Source organism: Primulina huaijiensis, chromosome 15, assembly GCF_012295235.1.
Source record: "Primulina huaijiensis isolate GDHJ02 chromosome 15, ASM1229523v2, whole genome shotgun sequence".
Classification (NCBI taxonomy): domain Eukaryota; kingdom Viridiplantae; phylum Streptophyta; class Magnoliopsida; order Lamiales; family Gesneriaceae; genus Primulina; species Primulina huaijiensis.
The window spans coordinates 2,406,551-2,430,444 of record NC_133320.1 but is presented as its reverse complement, the minus strand read 5'-3'; the positions used below and the strand labels follow the sequence as shown (position 1 = coordinate 2,430,444).

General features: G+C 35.6%; 2 protein-coding genes, 1 non-coding gene and 1 pseudogene across 5 annotated transcripts; 2 read left to right on the top strand and 2 right to left on the bottom strand.

Annotated features, from left to right (window-relative positions):
* The first annotated feature begins 8,025 nt into the window (after positions 1-8,025).
* On the top strand, positions 8,026-13,812 carry LOC140958915 (casein kinase II subunit alpha-4, chloroplastic). 3 transcript variants are annotated; one of them, XM_073416511.1, is made up of 11 exons: positions 8,026-8,405; positions 8,498-8,627; positions 9,493-9,529; positions 9,620-9,687; positions 10,607-10,764; positions 11,030-11,120; positions 12,393-12,458; positions 12,759-12,841; positions 12,923-12,986; positions 13,092-13,160; positions 13,458-13,812. In XM_073416511.1, the coding sequence occupies exons 1-11, from the start codon at positions 8,278-8,280 to the stop codon at positions 13,515-13,517; spliced, it is 954 nt and encodes a 317-aa protein (XP_073272612.1). In that variant the 5' UTR covers positions 8,026-8,277; the 3' UTR covers positions 13,518-13,812. The 3 variants fall into 3 exon arrangements, with proteins under 3 accessions (XP_073272612.1, XP_073272613.1, XP_073272611.1); XM_073416510.1 differs by having other exon boundaries at positions 8,028-8,405; positions 9,493-9,687; XM_073416512.1 differs by lacking the exons at positions 9,493-9,529; positions 9,620-9,687.
* Positions 13,813-14,310: 498 nt separating this feature from the next.
* On the bottom strand, positions 14,311-14,430 carry LOC140960608 (U5 spliceosomal RNA). Its single transcript, XR_012172210.1, has one exon. It is a non-coding gene; the product is annotated as a U5 spliceosomal RNA (small nuclear RNA).
* A 959-nt stretch (positions 14,431-15,389) lies between these two features.
* Positions 15,390-18,036, top strand: LOC140958251 (mitochondrial outer membrane protein porin 2-like). The gene is made up of 6 exons (XM_073415635.1): positions 15,390-15,583; positions 15,669-15,736; positions 16,781-16,891; positions 16,969-17,055; positions 17,146-17,354; positions 17,444-18,036. The coding sequence occupies exons 1-6, from the start codon at positions 15,535-15,537 to the stop codon at positions 17,748-17,750; spliced, it is 831 nt and encodes a 276-aa protein (XP_073271736.1). The 5' UTR covers positions 15,390-15,534; the 3' UTR covers positions 17,751-18,036.
* A 481-nt stretch (positions 18,037-18,517) lies between these two features.
* On the bottom strand, positions 18,518-22,401 carry LOC140960573 (probable amino-acid acetyltransferase NAGS1, chloroplastic; annotated as a pseudogene).
* Positions 22,402-23,894: the final 1,493 nt, after the last annotated feature.

The window sequence follows — 23,894 nt, the reverse complement described above, 5'->3', positions numbered from 1 at the left end:
TTTATATCGATGCTTTAATGCAAATATCGGGAAGTGTACGCCATTCTATTTAATCATGTCCCAATATTGAGGACTATTTGATTTGACATTTATGTTAGAAAAATTGCTAAAACCAGTAGCGTAAAAACAAACTTGTAGAGATAAAGTAATAACCGAAACAAGTGTGATGTTTACAGTATGACTATTATGTAAAAGAAAACAAAACCAAACCGAGGCCTGTAGCATGTACAGTTTCCTTAAAACAGATTCGCCCTCTCCGGTATGTGCTTCGAGGTTTCAGCGGACGTCTGTTTCCCAGGATACAACGGAACAACCAGCAGTGACTTAGCACGAGACACTACTACGGCGAACTGAAAACGTACCTTTACTTTATCACCGAGATTTTACGAGAGGCCAAATGGAAAGATAACAATATGTAATGCAAGAGAGAGCTTGAAAGAGAGAAAATTTCATGTACTTGAAATGAGGAAATGAACCCACTATTTATAAGCCCCAAAATGCACACCAAGAGTCATGGAAGATTAATTAACTCAATTAATCTTCCCATTAACTCAAGAATATGAAGAGTCAAAACTCTTCAATTAACTCAAGAATGTGGAGAGCCAAAAGACACTCCCACATTCATGAGACACAATTTTTTATTCAACCTTTAAATTTTTATTAAAATTTCCAACAATCCCCCACATGAATGAAAATTGATACAAATCTTGGTGACAAAGTTCTACAGTTGAATCCTGCATAGGATAGGTAGGTGTTACCCTTTGAACCTTCCCTCATGAAATATATTTGCTTTACTAGCTGACCAGTAGTTATGATGTCCTTGAACTGTTCTGCCGTTTATGTAAATTAAGATATACTTCACACAAGATTCTCCCTGATACTATTCAGTTCTCATGATTGTGTTCGTTTTGGCCATGAACACACGCCTGGTTCTGCAAGAGGGTCTAGAATTGAGCCCTGCAATTCCTTCGAAGCGGCCCCACTTCTCTCTCACATAGGTGATTCTGTATTGCTTCTTATCAGAATCATTAAAAGCCGTAAGCTTATCCTCAACATTCACTGTTTTATAATAGGAACGGACTAGGGATAACCCCCACAGTGATCTACCAAATCAGTGCGATTAGGTTTTCCCATTGAACCTAGTTCTTGGGATCTCCAGTCAGCGTAGGTTGGGTTTTCCTTCACACCAATTTATTCTATAGGCTTGAGCCCCATTCCCCTTGACATTTTCGCAACTAACTCTCTGTTTAACCCTTTTGTTAGCGGATCCGCTATATTATCCTTTGACTTTACATAGTCAACAGATATAACTCCAGTTGAGAGTAGTTGTCTAATGGTATTATGTCTACGACGTATATGCCTAGACTTACCATTATACATATTATTTTGTGCCCTTCCAATCGCAGATTGGCTATCACAATGTATGCATATAGCCGGCACAGGTTTTTCCCATCCTGGAACATCTTCTAAAAAATGACGCAGCCATTCAGCCTCTTCACCACACTTGTCAAGAGCTATAAACTCAGATTCCATCGTGGATCTGGCTATTACAGTTTGTTTAGAAGATTTCCACGCAATTGCTGCACCTCCTAAAGTGAATACAAATCCACTTGTAGATTTTGAGTCTTTCATATCAGATATCCAATTTGCATCACTGTATCCTTCAATAACAGCAGGATATCTGGTATAGTGCAGCCCATGATCGCGAGTGTACCTTAAGTATCTTAGCAATCTGATAATTGCTTTCCAGTGTTCAACTCCTGGATTACTCGTGAATCTACTCAATTTGCTTACTGCATAAGCTATGTCTGGTCTTGTACAACTCATTAAGTACATCAGACTTCCAATGACTCGAGAGTATTCTAATTGAGACATAGTCTCACCTCGATTCTTTGATAGATGCTGACTTGTGTCTATCGGGGTTCTAGCCAATGCAGAGTCATCATTATTGAATTTCTCAAGTATTTTGTCAACATAATGTGACTGACTTAGGACTAGCCCTTCTGATGTTCTATGAATTTTAATTCCAAGGATTACGTCGGCTAAGCCCAAATCTTTCATGTCAAATCTTGAGTTCAATAACCTCTTTGTGGATTTAATCATCTTATCATTACTACCAATGATAAGTATGTCATCCACGTAAAGACATAAAATGACATATCCAACTTCAGTGTTCTTTATGTATACACATTTGTCACATTCACTGAATTTAAATCCACTTTCTATCATGGCTTTATCAAATTTTTCGTGCCATTGCTTTGGTGCTTGTTTTAAGCCATACAGAGACTTCACCAATTTACATACCTTATTTTCTTGCCCAATCGCAGAAAATCCCTCAGGTTGTTCCATGTAAATTTCCTCTTCTAAATCTCCATTTAGAAAAGCTGTCTTTACGTCCATTTGGTGTACTTCAAGATTCCGTAAGGCGGCAATCGCAAGTATCACACGAATAGAGGTTATTCTCGATACAGGAGAATATGTGTCAAAGTAATCAAGCCCTTCACGTTGATGGTAACCTTTAATTACCAATCTAGCTTTATACTTATCTATGGTTCCATCTGATTTCATTTTCCTTTTGAAAACCCATTTACAGCCTAGCGGTTTGCTTCCCGGAGGAAGATTTACTAATTCCCACGTATGGTTTTGTAAAATGGATTCCATTTCGGAATTGATAGCCTCTTTCCATAGAGGTCCCTCAGATGAACTTATTGCTTCCTTGAAGCTTTGAGGTTCACTTTCCATCATGAAAGTGATGAAATCCGGACCAAAGGATTTCTCTGTCCTAGCTCTCTTACTACGTCTAGGTTCAATATCTTGATCAAGCTCTTGTTCTTTATCAATTGTCTCATACAATCTTTTGGATGAACTTGGTTCTTCCTTAGATTTGTATGGAAACATGTGTTCAAAGAACGAAGCATTTCTTGATTCCATTATCGTATTCTTGTGAATATCAGGTATTTGAGATTCATGTACAAGAAAACGATACGCACTACTGTTTTGAGCATATCCAATGAAAATGCAATCCACAGTTTTTGGTCCTATCTTTACTTTCTTTGGTGTGGGTACTGCTACCTTGGCAAGACACCCACACACTCGCAAGTATTGGTAGGAAGGACTTCTACCTTTCCATAACTCATATGGACTTTTATCTTGCTTCTTTCGGGGCACCTTATTTAAAAGGTAATTTGCTGTTAAAACAGTTTCTCCCCACATGTTCTGTGGTAAACCAGAACTTAATAACAACGCATTCATCATTTCTTTCAGGGTGCGATTCTTTCTCTCTGCAATGCCATTTTGCTGAGGAGAATAAGGTGCAGTTCTTTCGTGTTTGATACCATGTTGAGCACAAAACTCAGCAAATGGCGATTCATATTCACCTCCACGATCACTTCTTAGCACCTTAATTTTATTGCTAAGTTGATTTTCAACTTCACTCTTATATTGGACAAATTTGTCAATAGCTTCATCCTTACTTTTGAGGAGATACACATAACAAAATTTTGTGCTATCGTCAACAAAAGTAATGAAATATTTATTTCCACCACGAGTTTGTACACCTTTTAAATCACATACATCACTGTGAATTATATCAAGTGGTTCACTATTTCTTTCAATAGTTCGAAAAGATGATCTCTTTAGTTTTGCCTCAACACAGGTTTCACATTTGTGTTGTTTATCAATTTGAAATGCAGGAATGCTTTTCATGTTAATTAGTCTACGAATTGTATCATAATTAACGTGGCCAAGTCTACCATGCCATAAACAAGAAGACTCAAGCAAGTAAGCAAATGCATTAACTTTATTCATCACAGGCTTAATAGCCATCACATTGAGTTTGAATAAACCATTACAAACATACCCTTTGCCAACAAACATTCCACTTTTCGACAAAACCACCTTATCTGACTCGAATACAATGCGGAAACCATGCTTGTTAAGAAGCGACCCTGACACCAAGTTCTTGCGGATGTCAGGCACAAACAGCACATTGTTCAAAGTCAGTTCTTTTCCAGATGTCATCTTTAGGATAACTTTCCCTTCACCATTGATCTCCGAAGTGGCGGAATTTCCCATGAATAACTTTTCCCCATTCATAGATTCCTCAAGAGTAGCAAACATCTCCTTGTCGGACAAACATGGCGAGTGGCACCAGTGTCGATCCACCACTCCCTTGGATTAGAACCCACCAGATTAACCTCTGATATTACAGCACAGAGATTCATGTTCGAAACCTCATGAGCAATGTTCTCTACCACATTCGCCTCTCGGTTTCTCTTCGGCTTCTTACACTCAGATGCCTTGTGACCCATACCATCACCATTGTAGCATTGTCCGGAGAACTTTTTCTTCGAAATGCCTCCCTTGGGTCCCATGTTCAACCTTTTGTTGGAAGAGGAAAATGTTCTCTTTTTTGAGCTTTGACCATGCTCGACAACATTTGCCTTAGCAGCAATAGGAGAAAACAATCGTCTTTCCGAGCTCTTATTGTCTTCCTCGATACTAAGTCGAACAATGAGCTCTTCAACATTCATCTCCTTTCGCTTGTGCTTAAAGTAATTTTTGAAATCCTTCCAAGCTGGTGGTAGCTTCTCAACAATAGCGGCCACTTGGAATGATTCGCTCAAAGTCATCCCCTCACCGTGAATCTCGTGAAGAATCACTTGGAGTTCTTGAACTTGGCTGATAACCGGCTTTGAATCCACCATTTTAAAGTCCAAAAAACGACCAACAAGCAATTTCTTCGCCCCCGCATCCTCGGGTTTGTACTTTCTGTCAAGAGATTCCCACAGTTCTTTAGCCGTTTTCTTTTCGCAGAACACGTTGTAGAGCGAATCGGCCAATCCGTTTAGTACATAGTTTCGGCATAAGAGATCAGAATGATTCCATGCCTCAACCGCACTAACAGATTCAACATCTCCCTCACCCTCGTTGAGTTTAGGAGCCTCCTCAGTAAGGAATCTTGCCAGGTTCAGCATCGTCAAGTAAAACAGCATCTTCTGCTGCCACCTTTTGAAGTCCACACCAGTGAACTTCTCAGGTTTTTCACCGTGACTGGCTGGAACAGTAACTGCAGCAGCACGTGGGGTACCATGAGGGACAACTTGAGGAGGGACAACATGACCAGTTTCCCTTTGCACACTGGTTTCAGTAGCCATATCTGAAACAACACGTAATGAGTAATCTGTTTTAAGATTGTTAGAAAAATTGCTAAAACCAGTAGCGTAAAAACAAACTTGTAGAGATAAAGTAATAACCGAAACAAGTGTGATGTTTACAGTATGACTATTATGTAAAAGAAAACAAAACCAAACCGAGGCCTGTAGCATGTACAGTTTCCTTAAAACAGATTCGCCCTCTCCGGTATGTGCTTCGAGGTTTCAGCGGACGTCTGTTTCCCAGGATACAACGGAACAACCAGCAGTGACTTAGCACGAGACACTACTACGACGAACTGAAAACGTACCTTTACTTTATCACCGAGATTTTACGAGAGGCCAAATGGAAAGATAACAATATGTAATGCAAGAGAGAGCTTGAAAGAGAGAAAATTTCATGTACTTGAAATGAGGAAATGAACTCACTATTTATAAGCCCCAAAATACACACCAAGAGTCATGGAAGATTAATTAACTCAATTAATCTTCCCATTAACTCAAGAATATGAAGAGTCAAAACTCTTCAATTAACTCAAGAATGTGGAGAGCCAAAAGACACTCCCACATTCATGAGACACAATTTTTTATTCAACCTTTAAATTTTTATTAAAATTTCCAACAATTTAAATTCTCATTTTTTGTCTAAAATTAGTTGTTTATAGTTGATAATGCATTGGCTTCCTTGATAATGGTCTTTGCTAACTAATAATCGCTCCTTTTGAAGAGAAAATAAGGGTCATTTTACGTGTAAATTAGGTTATAAAGTGTATTTGAAATAAAAAAAATATTTTAAATATATTTTTGAAAAGATCACAGCCGCACGCACATTGCGATGGTTTTGAAAAACCATTGCTAATATTAACGGCGGTTTATATAAATCGTCGTTATTTTAGCAACAATTATTAAAAACCGTGGCAAAATATTCCCACGGTTTTTCTTAAACGTCATTAAAATTAGCTAAGGTTTAGTAGCAACGGTTAACCTAACATTGTTGAATATGACTATGGTTCTAAAAAACTGTCGCTGGTATATAAACGATTTTTAAAAACGTTCGCTACCAGCCATATTTGTAATTTTTTCCTATATACATTTCAATATATATATTTAATTAATTTAAATAGATACAGTCTAATATACACATAATTATATATAAATATCATTATGTATATGCATATTTTATGCTACGTTCCTTGCCATATGATATTGTTATGTAATATATCCAAATAAATAAATAACCTTAATTATGGACCAATCTAAACGATCATAAGAAACATCAAAAGTGTTGATATATCACAATATAGCAAATGCAACGAGTAGTCAAACCGTCTCCTCCAATTACGAAATACATGACCTCATGGCCTCGCACTCCGACTGTGCGCAATCGTGCCTCTGTGTGGCCGCAGCCATAGCAAATGCAATCTGATCTACAGCCGTACGTAGTCGTCGCGCATCAGCCCTGCTCATGGCTTCCTCCTCCTGCTGCGTGGAATCTTGCCTCCTCTCTCGTAACATGTGCCTCCTCCTGAGCTGCAGCTAATGGTCTAGCTAGCACCACATGGCCCCCTGGGTTTTGGAGTCATGGCCTGGGGATAAATTGTAGTTGCGACCAAGCCATTACCATACACCCTCTGCCTATTCACCCCACGGACAACATAAAAAAATTAATTAATAAGCTCTACGCTAGAGGATCCCGGGAACGTTCCATTCTACCTGTGGGGGCACTGCCCCACAGGATTTGGATGGTCCAGATTCAGCCACATTTGTGATGTTAAAAAAAAAAAGTGGACCCCAAGTACTTGTGGCTAAATCTGGACCGTGGATCTACACATGGGGCACTGCCCCCACACGTAGGGTGAAATATTCCGAGGATCCCGTGTCAAGCCATCATCAAACTGGCTCGTGGGATCTCCGAGTCGACGTTTCATTTCTTCATGTACGAGAAACATTATAAGTTTACATTAAATTTACAGAACTTTAATGAAATCTTTGAATTTGAAGGACATAGATTAATATGAACGACGTTTTACATCAATAAGTCTGGAACACTCATCCACGAACGTAGATGTTATTTACTACAATATATCTGTCATCTAACTGTCAGTAAATAGACATTATATAAATTTAAGTAATAATCGTTACTGCCATTAATACATCATAAATAAGGGTAGTAAAAACCTAACCTTATGTATTTTCAAAATTCTATAAAAAGAATAAAAAAAAATTTCAAAATATTCCCCCACCCCCGGTGTATATAAAAAAAATCCCATTTTTTCTTATAAATTATTATTATTATTATTTATTCTATTTTTATATGAAGTTTATTAAAAGCAACATTATTGCTGTTACCAAGTATATTCTTTTTTTATATTATTTTATTTTATGTGTTGAGTCTTGATTGAATAATCCATATTTTCTTAAATTCCACCCCGCCATTTTCTTTTTAAATGAAATAAAAACAATCATATTATTCGAGAATTCAGATAAATTCATAATCTATTTTTTTAATAATTTACAAACACTACTATTTTCGTTACTCGCTTTCAAAATAATCCGCAGCAGTGATGATCGGCCTCGGTTAAGGATTAAGTGTATAAACTTACGTGATCTCCAAAATCTTCTTACATGCAAGGGTAAATCACATTTATTATGTAAGATATTTGTTCAGTTAGGTTAGATTTAAGTAAATCTCTATAGCAAAAAATAAATATGGTCACATTCCTATGTTCCGGGCTAAACATATATTACTTTGTCAAACGTGTGTGGGATAAATATTCGGAAAAGCCCAGTCTCACGATTGGCCCAACCTTATCCTATCGAAAAATGACGTCGTATTCGTCTCTGATTTGGGGGAAAGAAAAAGGGTTCCAATTGGGTCCCTATTAGCAATTGAAATAACTATATATTTATAGGAACCCTTGTTTCATTTAACGGCCGTGAGGCCTTTTCCATTCATCGCCTCTTCGCTACGCCGGCCGCTCTATTCCGCCGCATCGCCTTCCAATTCACCTCAATTTCTCGTATACAACGGCAACAACAAGAAAAGCCATCATCGCGGCCGCAGAACCAGAAGCAGCAGTTGTCCTCTATCAGTCGACGCTCCGGGATATCTGTTCCTGAGACCATGGCTCAGAAGATAGGAAAATCTATTCGCCGGCCTGGGGTCCCATCCAAGGCGCGGGTTTACCCCGACGTCAATGTCATCCGCCCTAAGGAGTATTGGGATTACGAGTCCCTCACTGTTCAATGGGGGTAACGGATTATTTTTACGTGATTTTGGTTCTTGGAATTGATTTTTTTTCTGCGATGTTTTAGGATTTTGATTGATTGATTGGGCTTGATAGGGAACAGGATGATTATGAGGTGGCGAGAAAGGTGGGGAGAGGGAAATATAGCGAGGTTTTTGAGGGTGTACATGCCACCAACAATGAGAAATGCGTTATCAAGATCCTTAAACCTGTCAAGAAGAAAAAGGTTTTTTTTTTTTTTACCTTTGCGCATTTTGTCTAATTTCAATTTAATTATTTTCTATTTAAAACTACTTTATGTTGTTTTTTTGCGGCTAATACTTGAGGTCTAAATTTAATGAATACCATAAATGAAGGGATACATTGAAGTTAATGGCAAATTTTGTGATGCGGATTATTTATTGAGTTCTCACTATATAGAGTTTAGTGTTGCAGAATCCCTGTTTTTACCATATATATGAAATGCTTCTGATTAAATCAAAGAGTGTAGTACCTTCATCACCTATGTTTTCGGTGAATGGATTGCATGAAGATCTAAACTGGTGGCCAAACCTTATGTGAAAGGGGGGTTCGGGATTATCAATTAAGAAATTTGTGTTTCTGAACTCCATTTGTTTTAGCAACGGTTGTGCAGAAATATAAGTCAGTTTGCTATCTTCTTACTTTTGGTTAGTAAATGTTTTGGACCCTATCTTGGAGGCTTTTTGAACCTAGGAATCGAAGTATATCTTTCCTATTTAGTTTATGCCATGTCTAAACCTGTCCGACTTTTTTTTAGCTGTCTGCTGTTTGTTTCTTAGACTTTCTGTTCTGAGTTATGGTTATGTTTGGTTCTTATGGATTTAAGTGCACCAAGATTGTGGCATTCTGCTTCAATTTAGAAAAGTGTTTGTTCCTGGATTTATGAATGAGATTTTGTAGAATTATTCTACGCAGGCTATAGTTATCTGTAAAATCTCAGGTTGTTCTTATAATGTTTCAACCCATATTTCATTTTTACTTTTTTTTGTTTTTGTGAAAGGGTTTGATGTTTCTTTTGGAGCATGGAGATGAATATATTGGAGGACTTACAATCATATTTACTGGTGCAGATCAAGAGGGAGATAAAAATATTACAGAATCTTTGTGGTGGGCCTAATATTGTAAAGTTGTTTGATATTGTAAGAGACCAGCAATCAAAGACACCAAGTCTTATATTTGAATATGTGAACAATACAGACTTTAAAATGCTGTATCCCACACTTTCAGACTTCGATATTAGATACTACATATACGAACTATTAAAGGTGAGTTTGTTTTCTTCCTCATGTTTTGAAGCCATGAAGTCTCATGTGTTCATCTCGAATTCCATCTTTACTAATATCATGAGTGAATCATAGATGGACCTATCATTTGTTTTTCTGATCCTTTACATTGGGTTGATTTGGCTATTTTTGAACAAGTTATATCCGCGATAATTTCATTTGTTTCGACGGAGAGTGGGCTTGCCTTTTTATATTTTCTCATCTGGGATTTGACTTGTATCGTTGTGGTTACTCATAGGACCCAAACGATTATGTCGAGGAAAAGTTTGATTCTGAGGGAGAAGAAGGGGCAAAAATTGTAATAGAAATATAATTGGATTCCTGAATCCTCAAAAAAAAAAACATGTTACTTTACTGTGTCAGCGTATTCTCAGGTGTCCATGTTATCAGTAGAATAGATTAACGTACATTTAGTTTATAATTTGCTCCTCTGGTTTTCTGTTGGATTCATTTTTATACAGCCACTAATAGTGAAAAAATTATGTGATCAGGTCACAATATTTGCTTAGAGAAGAAATTAGTGCGCACATGTCACTGATAGGTAATGATTGTAAATTAGCTGTTGTTGGCATTCTCATGTTGTAAAACCAGCTTATAGGTAGTGTGGCTCTGGAGTTATGATTCTGGGTTCTCAAAGAGTCACATAACAGATCACTTGATGGATTTGTCTTCAATTTCAGTAATCTGTTCCATGACTTCTATTTTTCTAGTCTTGCTCATATTTATTAACTGTCTATAGTAATAGTGTAATACCGTGCTTTCTTTAATTTTTCTTGATGAATCACTAAACACCCCACCCCGCAACAAAGAAAAAAGGTACTCTATTACTCTTCCATAATATGATTTGTTATTGTTGTTTATTTTGATTTCAAAGATTCTGTTTATTCTTTACCATGTGCAGGCCTTAGATTACTGCCACTCTCAAGGTATCATGCATCGTGATGTCAAGCCTCATAATGTCATGATAGATCATGAGCAGCGCAAACTTCGTCTTATAGATTGGGGACTAGCTGAATTCTATCATCCTGGGAAAGAGTATAATGTTCGTGTAGCTTCAAGGTTTGCCGTCTCAACCTCCATCCTAATGTTAACATCCCTTATGGTTTATGTGTCTGTGTTGCTGTAGTTACTGTTGACCTACTGGATTTTTATATTAAAAATTGGTTCTATATGTTAAGTGGTATGTGTTTTAATTTATTACAGAAGCTGATAGTGATGCTTACAAATATTATTATCGTTGTAGCCTAATCCTCTACATTTTGGTTGTATTTTTTCTTAGTAGGCTGATCTTCATCTATTTTATTTTATGGACTGCATTTTCTAGGTATTTTAAGGGACCTGAGCTCCTCGTTGATTTGCAAGACTATGACTACTCCTTGGACTTATGGAGCCTTGGCTGTATGTTTGCAGGAATGGTATGCATTTATTTTCGCTCCCCTCCCTGGAAAATAATTGTGCTTTACATGCTAGAACTTTTACGAGTCTTATTAATTTTATGGACATGTGATTATAAATGGACCTGGACATATCATTTGATAGGCCTGTTCTTTGATGAAGCTACACTTAAAGTGCCATTCTGTTGGATGATTTTAAAATCCTGAACATTGGCATCTATGTAGCATGGATACCCTAAATTTTGTTTTTTAAAATATCGGACACGGATACGGATACAATATACGCAAATATGTGTGTTGGATACGGCAAATTTTGTGTCGTTGAATTTATCGAGATTGACCAGTCGGATACGTTTTGTACACGGCTCAGATACCCCATTGATACGACACATATACGTTTGAGAAAAATTGCAAATATTTAAAAGTTTTAGGAGTTAATTGAAAAAAATTGAAATTTATGAGGACTGATTGGAAAATAATTAATAAAAATGAATTGGGATTTGGGCTTTTAATGCCCTAAATTTCTAATAGTTGAACTACCTCTGAAGTGCTCGGCTCTCATCGTCTGTTCATCATCTCTGCTCGGCGCTCATCTCTGTCCGGCTCTCATCTGAGTCATCTCTGCTCTGCTCTCATGTAAGCCTGTGAATTCTTGAAGAAGTGCTGCGAGACCCTAACGGACGGGAACCGGCGGCTGCAGAAGGAGCAACAGGAGCTGAAGGCGCTGAAATTAGCACAACCCTTGTATATGCTAACCTCTCATCGTCTTTCACTCCTCAGAAGTGCTCGGCTCTTATCGTCTCTTCATCATCTCTGCCCGGCAGTCGGCTCTCATCTCTGCCCAGCTCTCATCTCTGCAAGTTCTCNTATATATAAAGATTGTCGAATCCTAACCATATCGTATCTTATATTTTCGAAATTTGCCGTATCGAATATCGTATTCGATTAGATATCCATACCCGTATCTATGAAACATAGATTGGCATGCAAAAAATTATTTATTGTGATTGTATGAGCATTTCTGTTTATGAATTTTCCGAGTCATGATTGATGACTCATTGTTGAACCTCTCTAATTAATTTGCACTTCTAGTGTCATTTGGTTGGATAGATTTTAGAATTGTGCAAGCATTTCAGTTTATGATTTTTCCCAAAAGGCTCTACTCGATAGATTTTTATCTGCTTGCATGTCATCCATGGGTGGCAGTGATGAGGAGGTTGAACATTTGATTTTCCAAGATATCCCCAAGTTTACCCTGAAAATGAAACTGAGTGTGATAGCATGTGTCTACAGATATTTCGCAAGGAACCTTTCTTTTATGGGCACGACAATTATGATCAACTGGTCAAGATTGCGAAGGTATAATATTGATTTTTTGTACTGGAAATGCCTCTTATCAAATACCTGTTGTATTGTGCGCACACTCAGGTGTTCTTCATGAATAATTTTACCAAGTTATGTTAGAGTTTCTTGTGTGCTAAGATGATGTCAGACTACTTACCTCTTTCTTGCTCTTTGTGGCTAAAGTATATATTTGAAACATATGTTGGTTTTCTTTTGCTTCCTATTAATGTTTGTGATCACATGTCTATCAATAAACTGAGTCATATACCATGATATCGGCATGGCAAAAATTATGCAGTTTTTATATGATGACAGGTGTTGGGGACAGATGAGTTGAATGCATATTTGAATAAGTACCGCTTGGAATTGGACCCGAATCTTGCTGCCCTTGTCGGAAGGTAGCTATATAAACCTGAAACTTGTTCGCTTTACAGGCATGATTATCTCAAGTTGAGAATCTCTGTGCTTTGTCAATCTAGACATAGCAGAAAGCCATGGACGAAGTTTATCAACTCTGATAATCAACACTTGGCTGTTCCCGATGTAAGCATTATATTCTATTGAGTATTAATAATCTAATACTCGTACTATTTCACTTTTCTGTGTTTCTAAACATTATTTTCTTTGATTCCTCTTTCGTCTTTTAAGGCTATTGATTTTGTTGACAAACTGTTACGATATGATCATCAAGAAAGGCCTACCGCAAAGGAAGCAATGGTAAAAGTCTTCCTCCAACTACCACCACTCCCTTCACATGGAAATAGTTTTTTTGGCTTCTGAAAATGTGATCGATGCTATTTAAAAACCATTCGATTGTGAAATCATTGGGTTGTGTTACTGATTTGTGGTCTCATTTTCTGAGAAATTTATTGAAAAAAAAGGTTTATTTTTTATTCATAGATAAAGGCTACACGTTGGCTTATTATATATTTGGTACCTATTCCACACGCTAAATTAGACAATACTTCTCTCCTCTCCAAATATCTATTTATTTAAGATAGTAATTTTTTGCAGGCTCATCCATATTTCTACCCTATAAGGAATGCAGAAAGCAGCCGGAGTCGTGCTCAGTGAGACCAAGTGCCAGATACCAATGAATTATTCCGGGTTTCTGATCATTCTTGCTTCTGTAATATGATTGTACGGATTATTTAGACATTTAATTGCGTTTCACAAGTTGAGTGTGATGGTATTGGCTGATCCATTCACAAGCATTTGCTTTTAGACTTCAACATGAACACTTATGAATTGATTCAGCATCCTCCCTTTTGTGTTTGGTGTGAGGCGAGAGGGAAAAAGTTGGGTATTTTCTCGTCCAAGATCTTGTTAATTCATTTATTGTGTTGATCCACAATCTGTTATTTTATCATACTAATTGGTTTATAACTAAGAAAGCATCAACTGAATGAATGTAACTAGCTCGTTCTTTGCTTGTGAGTTTTCCTTTTTACAAAGGTGTAAAATGCTATTTGTCTCACAAATTAGAGTGCTCTCCGAATAAAGAAAATAAATAAGTTGTCAAATTTTTTTCTGGGAAATTTAAATAATTTTCTATTCAAACTGGTCACTCAAATTTTTTGGTTGCCTGAAGAAATTAGAAGTGGCGATTTGCCAGGAGAACGAGCAGGGATGTGTGTGATAATTAGGTCACCATTAACTTATTTAAAATACTTAATCTATTATCGTGCAGATTGATTTTGCCGTTATAATGATAATACTGAAGAACAGAATAATAAACATATCATTTTAATCACAGTAATAAGCTACAGAAAAATTTTAATTATAATTATTGTCTTACAATATTTATTTAAAGTACATTTTATTTTTTACAGTAAAAAAAAATATTCAGATACTTGAATTGATGGGGCCTCTGCCAGATGGGCAAGGACCCTCCAAAAATCAGAGTATGCTGCTTGTATGCAGCGAGCACACGGTATTCTTTAGTAAAAGGCGAAAGAATAGTTCGCTTTGGGCTCACTGCGCAGCTGCTTGATTTAACTTTACTTTGGGCTCGTTCCTTTATACAACAGATTCGTGCCGCTGTTTATCATTTATTCCATGTGGGACAAGGAATAGGGAAATAGTACCGATCTTCACTTCTTCAGCAATTTGGCTTTGAGCCTTTGCTTTAAAAAAAAATCGTAATACTCAATAATCATTTACTTATTTATTAGTGATATTCACGTGCATTGAATATATATTTTAGTGACATTATCTTCAGTTTATTACATAATTAATCAAAATTATAAATTACTGATACCTAAAATAACAAGAATTAATCATGAATGTTACGATAGCCACTATATTGTCTTTTCCATGTTTTTGTCTAAGTGCAGTCACAATGCTTGGTACATACGAATTAAAATCAACAAATAAAATAAAAATCGAAATGGTGCACTTTACATGTTCGAATCGGTATTTGATTTGCTTCGTATGAACAATTTTGTTTCATGCGTTGGCCTCTTTGAATCACAATACGATGGATCCGAATGAAATTGCTAGATTGGTGAACAACATGAAACTTTCTCCATCAGACGCGAATGAAGTTGTCAATCTGGAAGAAGAAGACGTCCGTATCGAGGAGGAAAGATTATCTCAATGCCTAGTGGCCAAAGTCTTGTCGCCAAAGACCATAAATAATAAGAGTGACTTGAGAGAGTTTGTGATATAAATAAGAGTATTATGGAGGGGAATAGTAAATAAAATAAAATAAAACATGGATATGTTATTATTATTTTTAATTTGATCAAATAATACTAAACAATTAATAAAAAATTGTTTGAGTTAAAAAGAAAATTTTGTTTAAATTTTTTTTATATAAAATATGAAATGATTTGAGAGAGTTTTTAAAATAATAAAATAGATAATTATGAAATTAAATATTTTGATATTTTTTAAAATAATTATTTTTAAAAACTCAAATTTAATAATATAATATAAATAGTACCTTTGCTCATTTTCCAAGCCACCCACATATCTCCAACAGTCTCCCAAACCAACAAAAAAATTCCCCCAAAATCCCCATTGTCTTTCAGTCTCGAGCTCTCGTACTCTGAATTCGACAGAGAAAATACAAAATTAGGGCGGAGAGATGAGCAAAGGACCGGGTTTGTTCTCGGATTTCGGCAAGAAAGCCAAAGGTTTGATTTCTCCGATCCAACATTAATTTTTTAAGTTTTTCCTCTCTTTGTTAGATTTAACGTTGTACTTACTCGTTATGTGCAGATCTGCTGACCAAGGACTATATTTCGGATCACAAATTCTCTGTTTCCACGTACAGCGAATCCGGAGTGGTATGAATTATTACCTTTTACCCCCAGTCCACGAATATAATATGTCTGTGTATGCCAGCGTTTGTACGTGATTTTTTTTAATGCTTGGTTAATTTTTTTTCATATTTCCTTCTCTGATTTTTTTGGATTTAAATGGTTTTTGATAAGCGCATTTGTCCGTGAATTTTCATTTACTATAATGTCTTGCCATTTTGATTTGGATGTTACTGATATTTTTTGTCCATCGACAATCCTAGTTTTTCATCAGCTTGTTATTGTACTTCATTTTCAATGAATTTTGTGTGCATAAAAAAATTGTATGTTATGAATGTATTCTTAACTTATTAATTATGGATTAACTCGCTGGATTCTTCATACTTTTGGAATGTGTTTCTGCATTCGTAAGCTCCTGTATCTGTCTGGTTATTATGTTGTTATTGGTGATCATACCTTTTCTTAAGGTGAATAACAAAAAGATTTTTGTTGTATTTCAGCAATAGGGCTAACGTATTTTCAAATTTACTTTCGTCACTGACTCTGATCATAAATTTTTTGCTCTCTTGTTTACCGAACATGTGCACTTTCTTGTGGTCATTCTCTGTCATCAAATGCTAAGATTTTCAATGTTTATTTATATTCCGTATCCTATCACAATTTTTCTCCATGGCATTTATGCCTTTCCATTTTCTCTATTAATTTTTTTGTTTGGTTGGAGGGAAGAACGAAGGCGAGAGGCGTAGATGGTTTTCCTTTCATTTATTTCTTTATACATTTTGTTGATAGATCTGTTTTTTTTTTCCCTTTGGTACTCAGTGTAAAGTGGATTTCTTAGAAAGACTAAAGACACTCTAATCGATAAATGTTCATTTGAAAATGACATGCTGCAAATATCATCCCTGCATCAAGGGATCTTTTACTTGTTTTTATATATTTCTGCTATTGTATGTATGCAGTTACCTCAAACGTCAGCTGGCTTCATTTTTCATCATATTCTCTGCTGTCATTTGACGTATCTTTCTAAATGAAATGAACACTTTCTACTTTTCCTCTGTGTTCTCAATGTAGGCCCTCACAACATCCACTGTGAAAAAAGGAGGCTACACATCTGGTGATGTCGCAGCCCAGTACATATACAAGAATACCTCTGCAGATGTCAAAGTTGATACAGAATCGAATGTAAGAATACCTACAAATTCTCGATCAAACTGTACTTGTTCAACCATAATTTCTGATCCCACTTTTTGTTTTGGCAGATCTCAGTAAATTTAACTGTTGCCGATATCATCCCCTCATCAAAGACTATTGCCAATCTGAAATTTCCGAATTATGATTCTGGCAAGGTGTTTGCTTGCCACATTTTTTTTATACTTCACGCAGGTTTTAAGTATCCTTCTTTGTTCTCTAACTTGCTACTGCATGTGCTAGTGCAGCTGGAGTTTCAGTACTTCCACCCTCATGCATCTATTGCTTCTGCTGTGGGTCTTAACCAATCCCCTCCGATCGATTTTTCAGTCACCCTTGGTACTCCCACCTTTGCTTTGGGAGTTGAAGCTGGCTATGAGACCTCGTCTAAAAAACTAGTGAAGTATACTGCTGGCATTACTGTGACACAACCTGAATCCTGTTTGTCGATAATTTTGTAAGTCCTTAATGCTCTTACCGAATTTGATTGTTGTAAATTTCTCAAAATTATGAACAAATTAGTTTCTCATTTCTTGCGCGGTGCAGGGATGACAAAGGGGACACCATAAAGACCTCGTGCATACGCTACTTAGATCAGTTGAAGAAGGGTGCTGCTGTGGCTGAGTTCACCCGAAAATTGTCGGCGAATGAGAACACTTTTACCGTGGGAGGATCTTACGCCCTTGACCACATGACACTCGTAAAAATGAAGCTCAACAATCATGGCACTCTAGCTACTGTTTTGCAGCACGAGGTTATGCAGAAATCAGTTGTGATTATATCCAGCGAGTTCCATACCAAAGCCTTGGATAACATTCCCAGATTTGGAGTGTCTCTTGCACTTAGGCCTTGAGAACATCTTTCCAAAACATTTTGCAGTTTAATACATTAATATCATTTTTTGAGGTGGTCTCGGAATGGAAGCCATATTTGCTTAATAAGATATATGAGAAACACACTGTTGTTTTTCACCTTTTGATCCTCCGAGATTGAGCATCCATGAAGTTCTTCCGACCCTTTTTTCCTTATTTTAATGTAGTGTTACGTGAATTTTTTCTTGGTCGGAGTTATGTGCCGAACTCTTGTTTTGCAGTTTCATTTAAATTATCGGAGAATACCAAGTGTTTGATGGCACGACATTTTCCATGCATAGAAAGGTTTGGTCTCATGTAAATAATATCATATGACAATATGCTCAGGAGGGCGAGAAGGATATGAATTTATTCTTGAGGCATCTTGTCTTGAAGATGTTTGAAGAAGGATATGGGTTTATCGCACGAATGGCATGTGGAATCCAAAAATTCGACAAAAGGTGTGGGCCCCTTTATGTTAAAGTTGAAAACGTAAACATTTATTTATTTGCATGTATTAGTTTCCGATCTCGAACAAGAATTTTACCATTATCAATTTCGGTATAAGCATTCGAAATCCAAGGAGTAAGAAGCTTGATCCGCCCTCGTTGGGGTCTTGGAGTAAAATTTTGAAATATTTTTTTAAAAAAAAGTTAATAATAGGTCTGAACTCTGAATTAGTCTTGGAATAAATATCAGAGATTTGTTTATGCTATCATGTGTGATATCACAAGTGTTAATCTAAGGATTAAAAAGACGTCACGTGTATTTTTTTTTTTTTGTTTAATGCTTCCAGAAATTACATTATACATGCTATATTGATCTCATAAAGGAAGAATTAGGAAATCCTAAAAGATGACAAATTTAAGAATTTTCTTGACTGGGCAATAAAAATTACCAGAAATCATGTTAAAGAACCATTGAGAGGAATACCACTTGTATCAGGCCGAATATTCTTCATGTAATACTTGGATCGACGAGATATATTGATCTTGTTTCTCCTCTGCTCCGGTATAGATTCAATGCAACATTCCAAGAACCCACGCCTGACAAACCTAATACAAACATAAATAAAACTTTCAAGTCCTAGATTTTTTACTTATTGAATTAATTTTTATGATTTTGGTTTCATTCAAGAAATAGAATTATTATATTCACGAGTCCATACCAATCTGCTGTTCGTGTTGTTAGCAGAAAAAGCATTTGCAGCCCAAGAGAGGACGCCTTTTTCTCAATATAGTCTGTTGAAAAACAAAATAACGGAAACATGTGATACAACTCTAAATAGATAGGAAATACATGGAATGGGGCTAATGGGAAACGAACTAGCTTGAGACTAATTCATGAACAAAAAGCGTGACAATGCGTGTCTTAAATATCTAATCATAATTTCCACAAAAACAAAAAACAACTCAAGAAATTGAATAAAAGATGTTATATCATATACCAAGCAATTTGTCTCCTTGTCCTTGGCCGCGACATTCAGGAGAAACTGCTATAGCAGCTACCTCTCCGCACTTCTCTTCAGAGAAAGGGAAAAGAGCTGCACAGGCTATTATATGGCCATCCCTTTCCAAAACAGTGAATGAATCCAATGCTTCGAGTAGCTGAAGTTGAAGGAAATGATAAGCAAATAGACTGAAGATCAAACACGTAATTCAGGTCAAATGAACGTACAAGTCAAAGTTATTAACCTCTTCCTGAGTTCTCTTTATCAATGTGCCAGACTCCTCTAAAGGTAGCAAAAGCTGTTTGATTCCTTCGAGGTCCGTAATCCTAGCCATTCTCATCCCTTCATACAGATCGCTGACAAATAAATGCAACATTAATAATATGTTAGTAGAAAAATCATAGCTCAACAATACCAAATAGTCATTATTAGTAATAAACACCACGAACATATGATAATGAGCCGCCTCAAGCTCAAGTTCAAGACCCCTTTAAACTACAATTTGCAATTCTATTTTTCTTTTTTGAGCAATAAAATTTGCAGTTCTACACACACCCATGGGGTAAATTGCAAGAGGGCCCCCCGTGTTGTGCTGAACAGGCTGAAAAATTTTAAATATGCGGCGAATTGGGAATCTGGTTTCCAGTTTTGATGTGTAAAATGAGCATCTGGTAAAGCACAAACATACCACATGAGAATGATTTGCATTCATCTGCTAAAGTAACGTACATACCTAGCCACCATTGTACCAACACCATCTCTTTGAAACAGTTCTTTTAGTAGAACACCGCCAACAGTACCATCCAGTAGATGAACTCTCTGGACACCACCCTAATAACATATAGAAGAACAAATATAGAATAATATAATTAGAGATGAGTAAAAGAAGATTGTCATAAAATCATGAAGTCTTACTCTGCAAACAAAAGCTGCAGCAGTTAATTCCAAAAGGTAACCATTTAATCGACTCAGTCTTTCTTGACCTCCAATAGCGAAACCTTGTTCACTGGACCAAAATCCGCTCCCGTTGTCAAAGCCAACACCATTTTGAAATTTGGGAGGGGGACTAAAAGCCTTCCCTTTTGGAAGGGGGAATGAGTAATCTGAATTCTCATACGCAACAGAAGGAATATCATCTTGAGCAACAGCTTTTACATATTTAGCAGCTGTCTCACTTTGTTTAGCTCTTTCCCGAATCAACACATCCGCGGCTTGAAGGGATAAAAACCGAATAAGTCTTCCAGTCTCATCCAAGATTGGCCCATCAATGATGCAAATTAGTTTCTCCGCACCAAGAGCCAAGGCACATGCTGTAGCAACCTCGTAAGTGCTGCATTGCGGGAAAGCAGAATATATTTATTCGTACAAAGATCCAAAAATTAAGCATCCAATATCAACTTGAAGTTTAAATCCTTGACAACGTTAATACCATATAATAAACTATGTCCATCAAAAGCTACAACTCTTGTGAAGTGGCTAACCAGAAGTCGTATTTTGACGTTTCGCAAGCAACGATACTCATGCATGAATTATGGGAAAAAGAACTTAATGAAGATATATATTTCATCTTCCATGAAGATAAAATTCATAATTTGATAACCAAAAGAATCTCAAGTCGGAACCATTTCATCATGTTCACCCATATTTTGCTTCAACAGTCATAGAATTTTGAAAACTCATACAAAGGATATTAGAGACTACACACATCCTGCACGTAGTAACGAAAATACCTATCAAAATCCATATACCACACTTGCAATTTAACACTTCCCCAGAACTCGAGTAACCGATATTGCTTAAAATTACAATACAATCCTGATCAAGCTTCTCCTGCATGCGAGCAACGTCTATTTTCTTAACTTCACCAGTGGACATGTAATCAATACCCTCAAACACTCCCCTTCTCTGCAAAATGAAGAATGATAACGAGGAAATAACAAGCTGAACACCAAACGTATCCATGAAATATTATTCAATCATATGCATTCTAAAGATAATACAAGCCAGACTTCGGAATGCCAGAATTCTAACCTTAGCTGCAAGAAAATTACTGCTGGAAACGGAGACACCATTATGCAACCGCTATTATCTCCATGCCGTCGAACGCCACTTAATGAAGGTCCAGGTGACAGCTTCGCTTCAATCAGAATATGAATCCTTCCTGCAGCATCCATTGCCGCTCTAAGAGAATCAGGATCAGTAACTCTATAGCTGCCAACGTACTTTGGTTCGGACCCTGGCACACAGTGCACGGCAATTAACACTATATGAAAGAAAAACTATACACACGAAAATGATAAACGGGACTATATATATATATATATAATAAAGGTATATCAAGACACAGCAGCTCACCAAATACAGAATTCCAATCATCTGCATGTAAATGAAACATAACAAAAATGAGATAATTTTGATACCTCTCTCGGCGAGAAGCCTGTCGATTTTAACATGCTTCCCATGAACAAGAACGAATTTGATTCCCAGCCCATGAAGGAGAGAGATATCCTGCACAACACCAAGCAACTATGATAATTTGTAAACATAGATTCGATTCCGGACCATTAAAAAAATAAGAAAACGCCACAAAAAAAAAAAGGATTAATAAATTTCTTGTTTCAAACTCCTGCTGATATATACAGCACAGATATCTGTTCAAAGTAAGTGATCAAATCAAAGAAAGAGAAAAAAAAGTACCATGAGAATATGATCCAGATGAGGGCTATCAATTATTTCAGCAGAAACAACAACGACGAAAGTGCTGCCTCTATGAGCCAAAAAATACGGCCATGCCTCGCGAAAGAACCGAACAAAAGCTCATCTTTAACAGCGCTACACGCTTCAATTTCACTTTTATCCGCTTCTCGTGACACATTGCTCTTCTTTCCACAACCAATACTCTGCAAAGAAGGCATATTTACCGACTGAATCCCAAAATACCTTTTTGTTAGCTGATTTTTGTCGCCTTTAGGCCACCCAACAGGGGTTGAAGAGAAATTTGATTCCTGGCCGTGGCGTTGGTTCTGGAACGGAGTGCGAACGGGTGGAGATGAAGCAGCCATTGATTTAAAGAACCCTTCGGAAGTTAATAACTATCGGTAATGGCCGTGGTACTTGCGGCGGAGGCGGAGGCGGAGACTCGTGGAGGTGTGTAAAGCCAATCTATCGAAGTGCCAAATATTGATTTCCCTGCTTGAAATTTCTTACATCAGCGTATACCCACCTTTATTCCCTAAACAGCAGATATTTGTTGACTTTTTAAAATAACATATTTTGTAAAAAAATTATTTATTTATTTTAAATTAAAATTTTCACAAAATTTTGTACATCTATTTTATAGGATCTTTATTGATTTATATGAATTTTTCATAGAATTTTATGATATATGATTATGATTTTTTTAAAAATTTTTAATTTAAAGTAACAGATTCATATGATTAATTTTTTATTTAAAATATTTTTATCTATAAATATAATATTTTTTTATTGATTTAATTTACGAAATACGATAAATAAGTCAATAGTAACCTTATTGTAATTAAACTCCATCGTTTCAACATATTTATTTAATTAATTAATATTTCTAAAAAATAGTACAATGATTTTCGATATTAATAAATAATCAAACTTAAAATAATTTCATTCATTTTTAGTAAAAAAAAATTCAAAAAATATATCAATTTTTTTATTATAATATATCTAACAAAAAATAAACAAAACAATTATTTGTACTTGAAAATAGAAATTAAATATGTTAAAATATTTGCAATCAATGTAACTTTATAAAATTTTAATATTTTTAATTTATTATAATTATATGTGTATGTGTATTTAAAATTTTTAAAAATATATCAATATATCAATCAATCACTCACAATATATATGCACATTCAAGTGAACAAATTTTTTATTCACTATGAATTTTGAGTTAAAATCAAAATTAAGATACATGAAATGTTATAAAATAATTAAACATGAAATTAACTAAAATTATATAAAAAATTAAACATGAAATGTTATATAATAATTAATAAAAACAATTACTTATTAGAAATTATTATTATTTTCATTTTATGAGCCAGTAAAATATCATAATTTTACTTTGTTATGTAGTTTAATAAATTTTTACGAGGTTTAGTGATCCCAAATCGAAAATTAAAATGAAAAATGTTCTTAATTTAGATTTTAAACTATTGTCAGACTTAAAAAAACGTTGGTAAAAATTTTAAAGAAAAAGATAAGGGAGGAGAAAAGAATTCATTAATTAATGATATATAAACATTATTTTTAACTGAAATGAAGTTGATATGTGAGTTTGAGATATTTTCTAACTAAATATTCATCCAAATGTTTACGTTGATTCAAATATATTTTTTGACATTTTATAGAAATACAACTTAGGCTTTAATTCGTGAACTTTATAGAATTTTATGTTGTCATTAAAAATCTATTGATTTTTTGAATAATTATAGGCTTTTATAGAGTTTTTAAAAGTTAAATTTGAATAACACGTAACTTTTTAAACCTTAAAAAATGTTTGCAATTAGTATCACTAAACTTTTATACTTTTATAGAAGGTGTAAAATTTAGATTGAATTCCCCCGTAAACTCCTGATATAATTTTAAATTATTTAATTAATTTGTCTTTTTAACAAAAAAGTTTGATTCAATTTTTAATTTTTAAGACTTTGATATT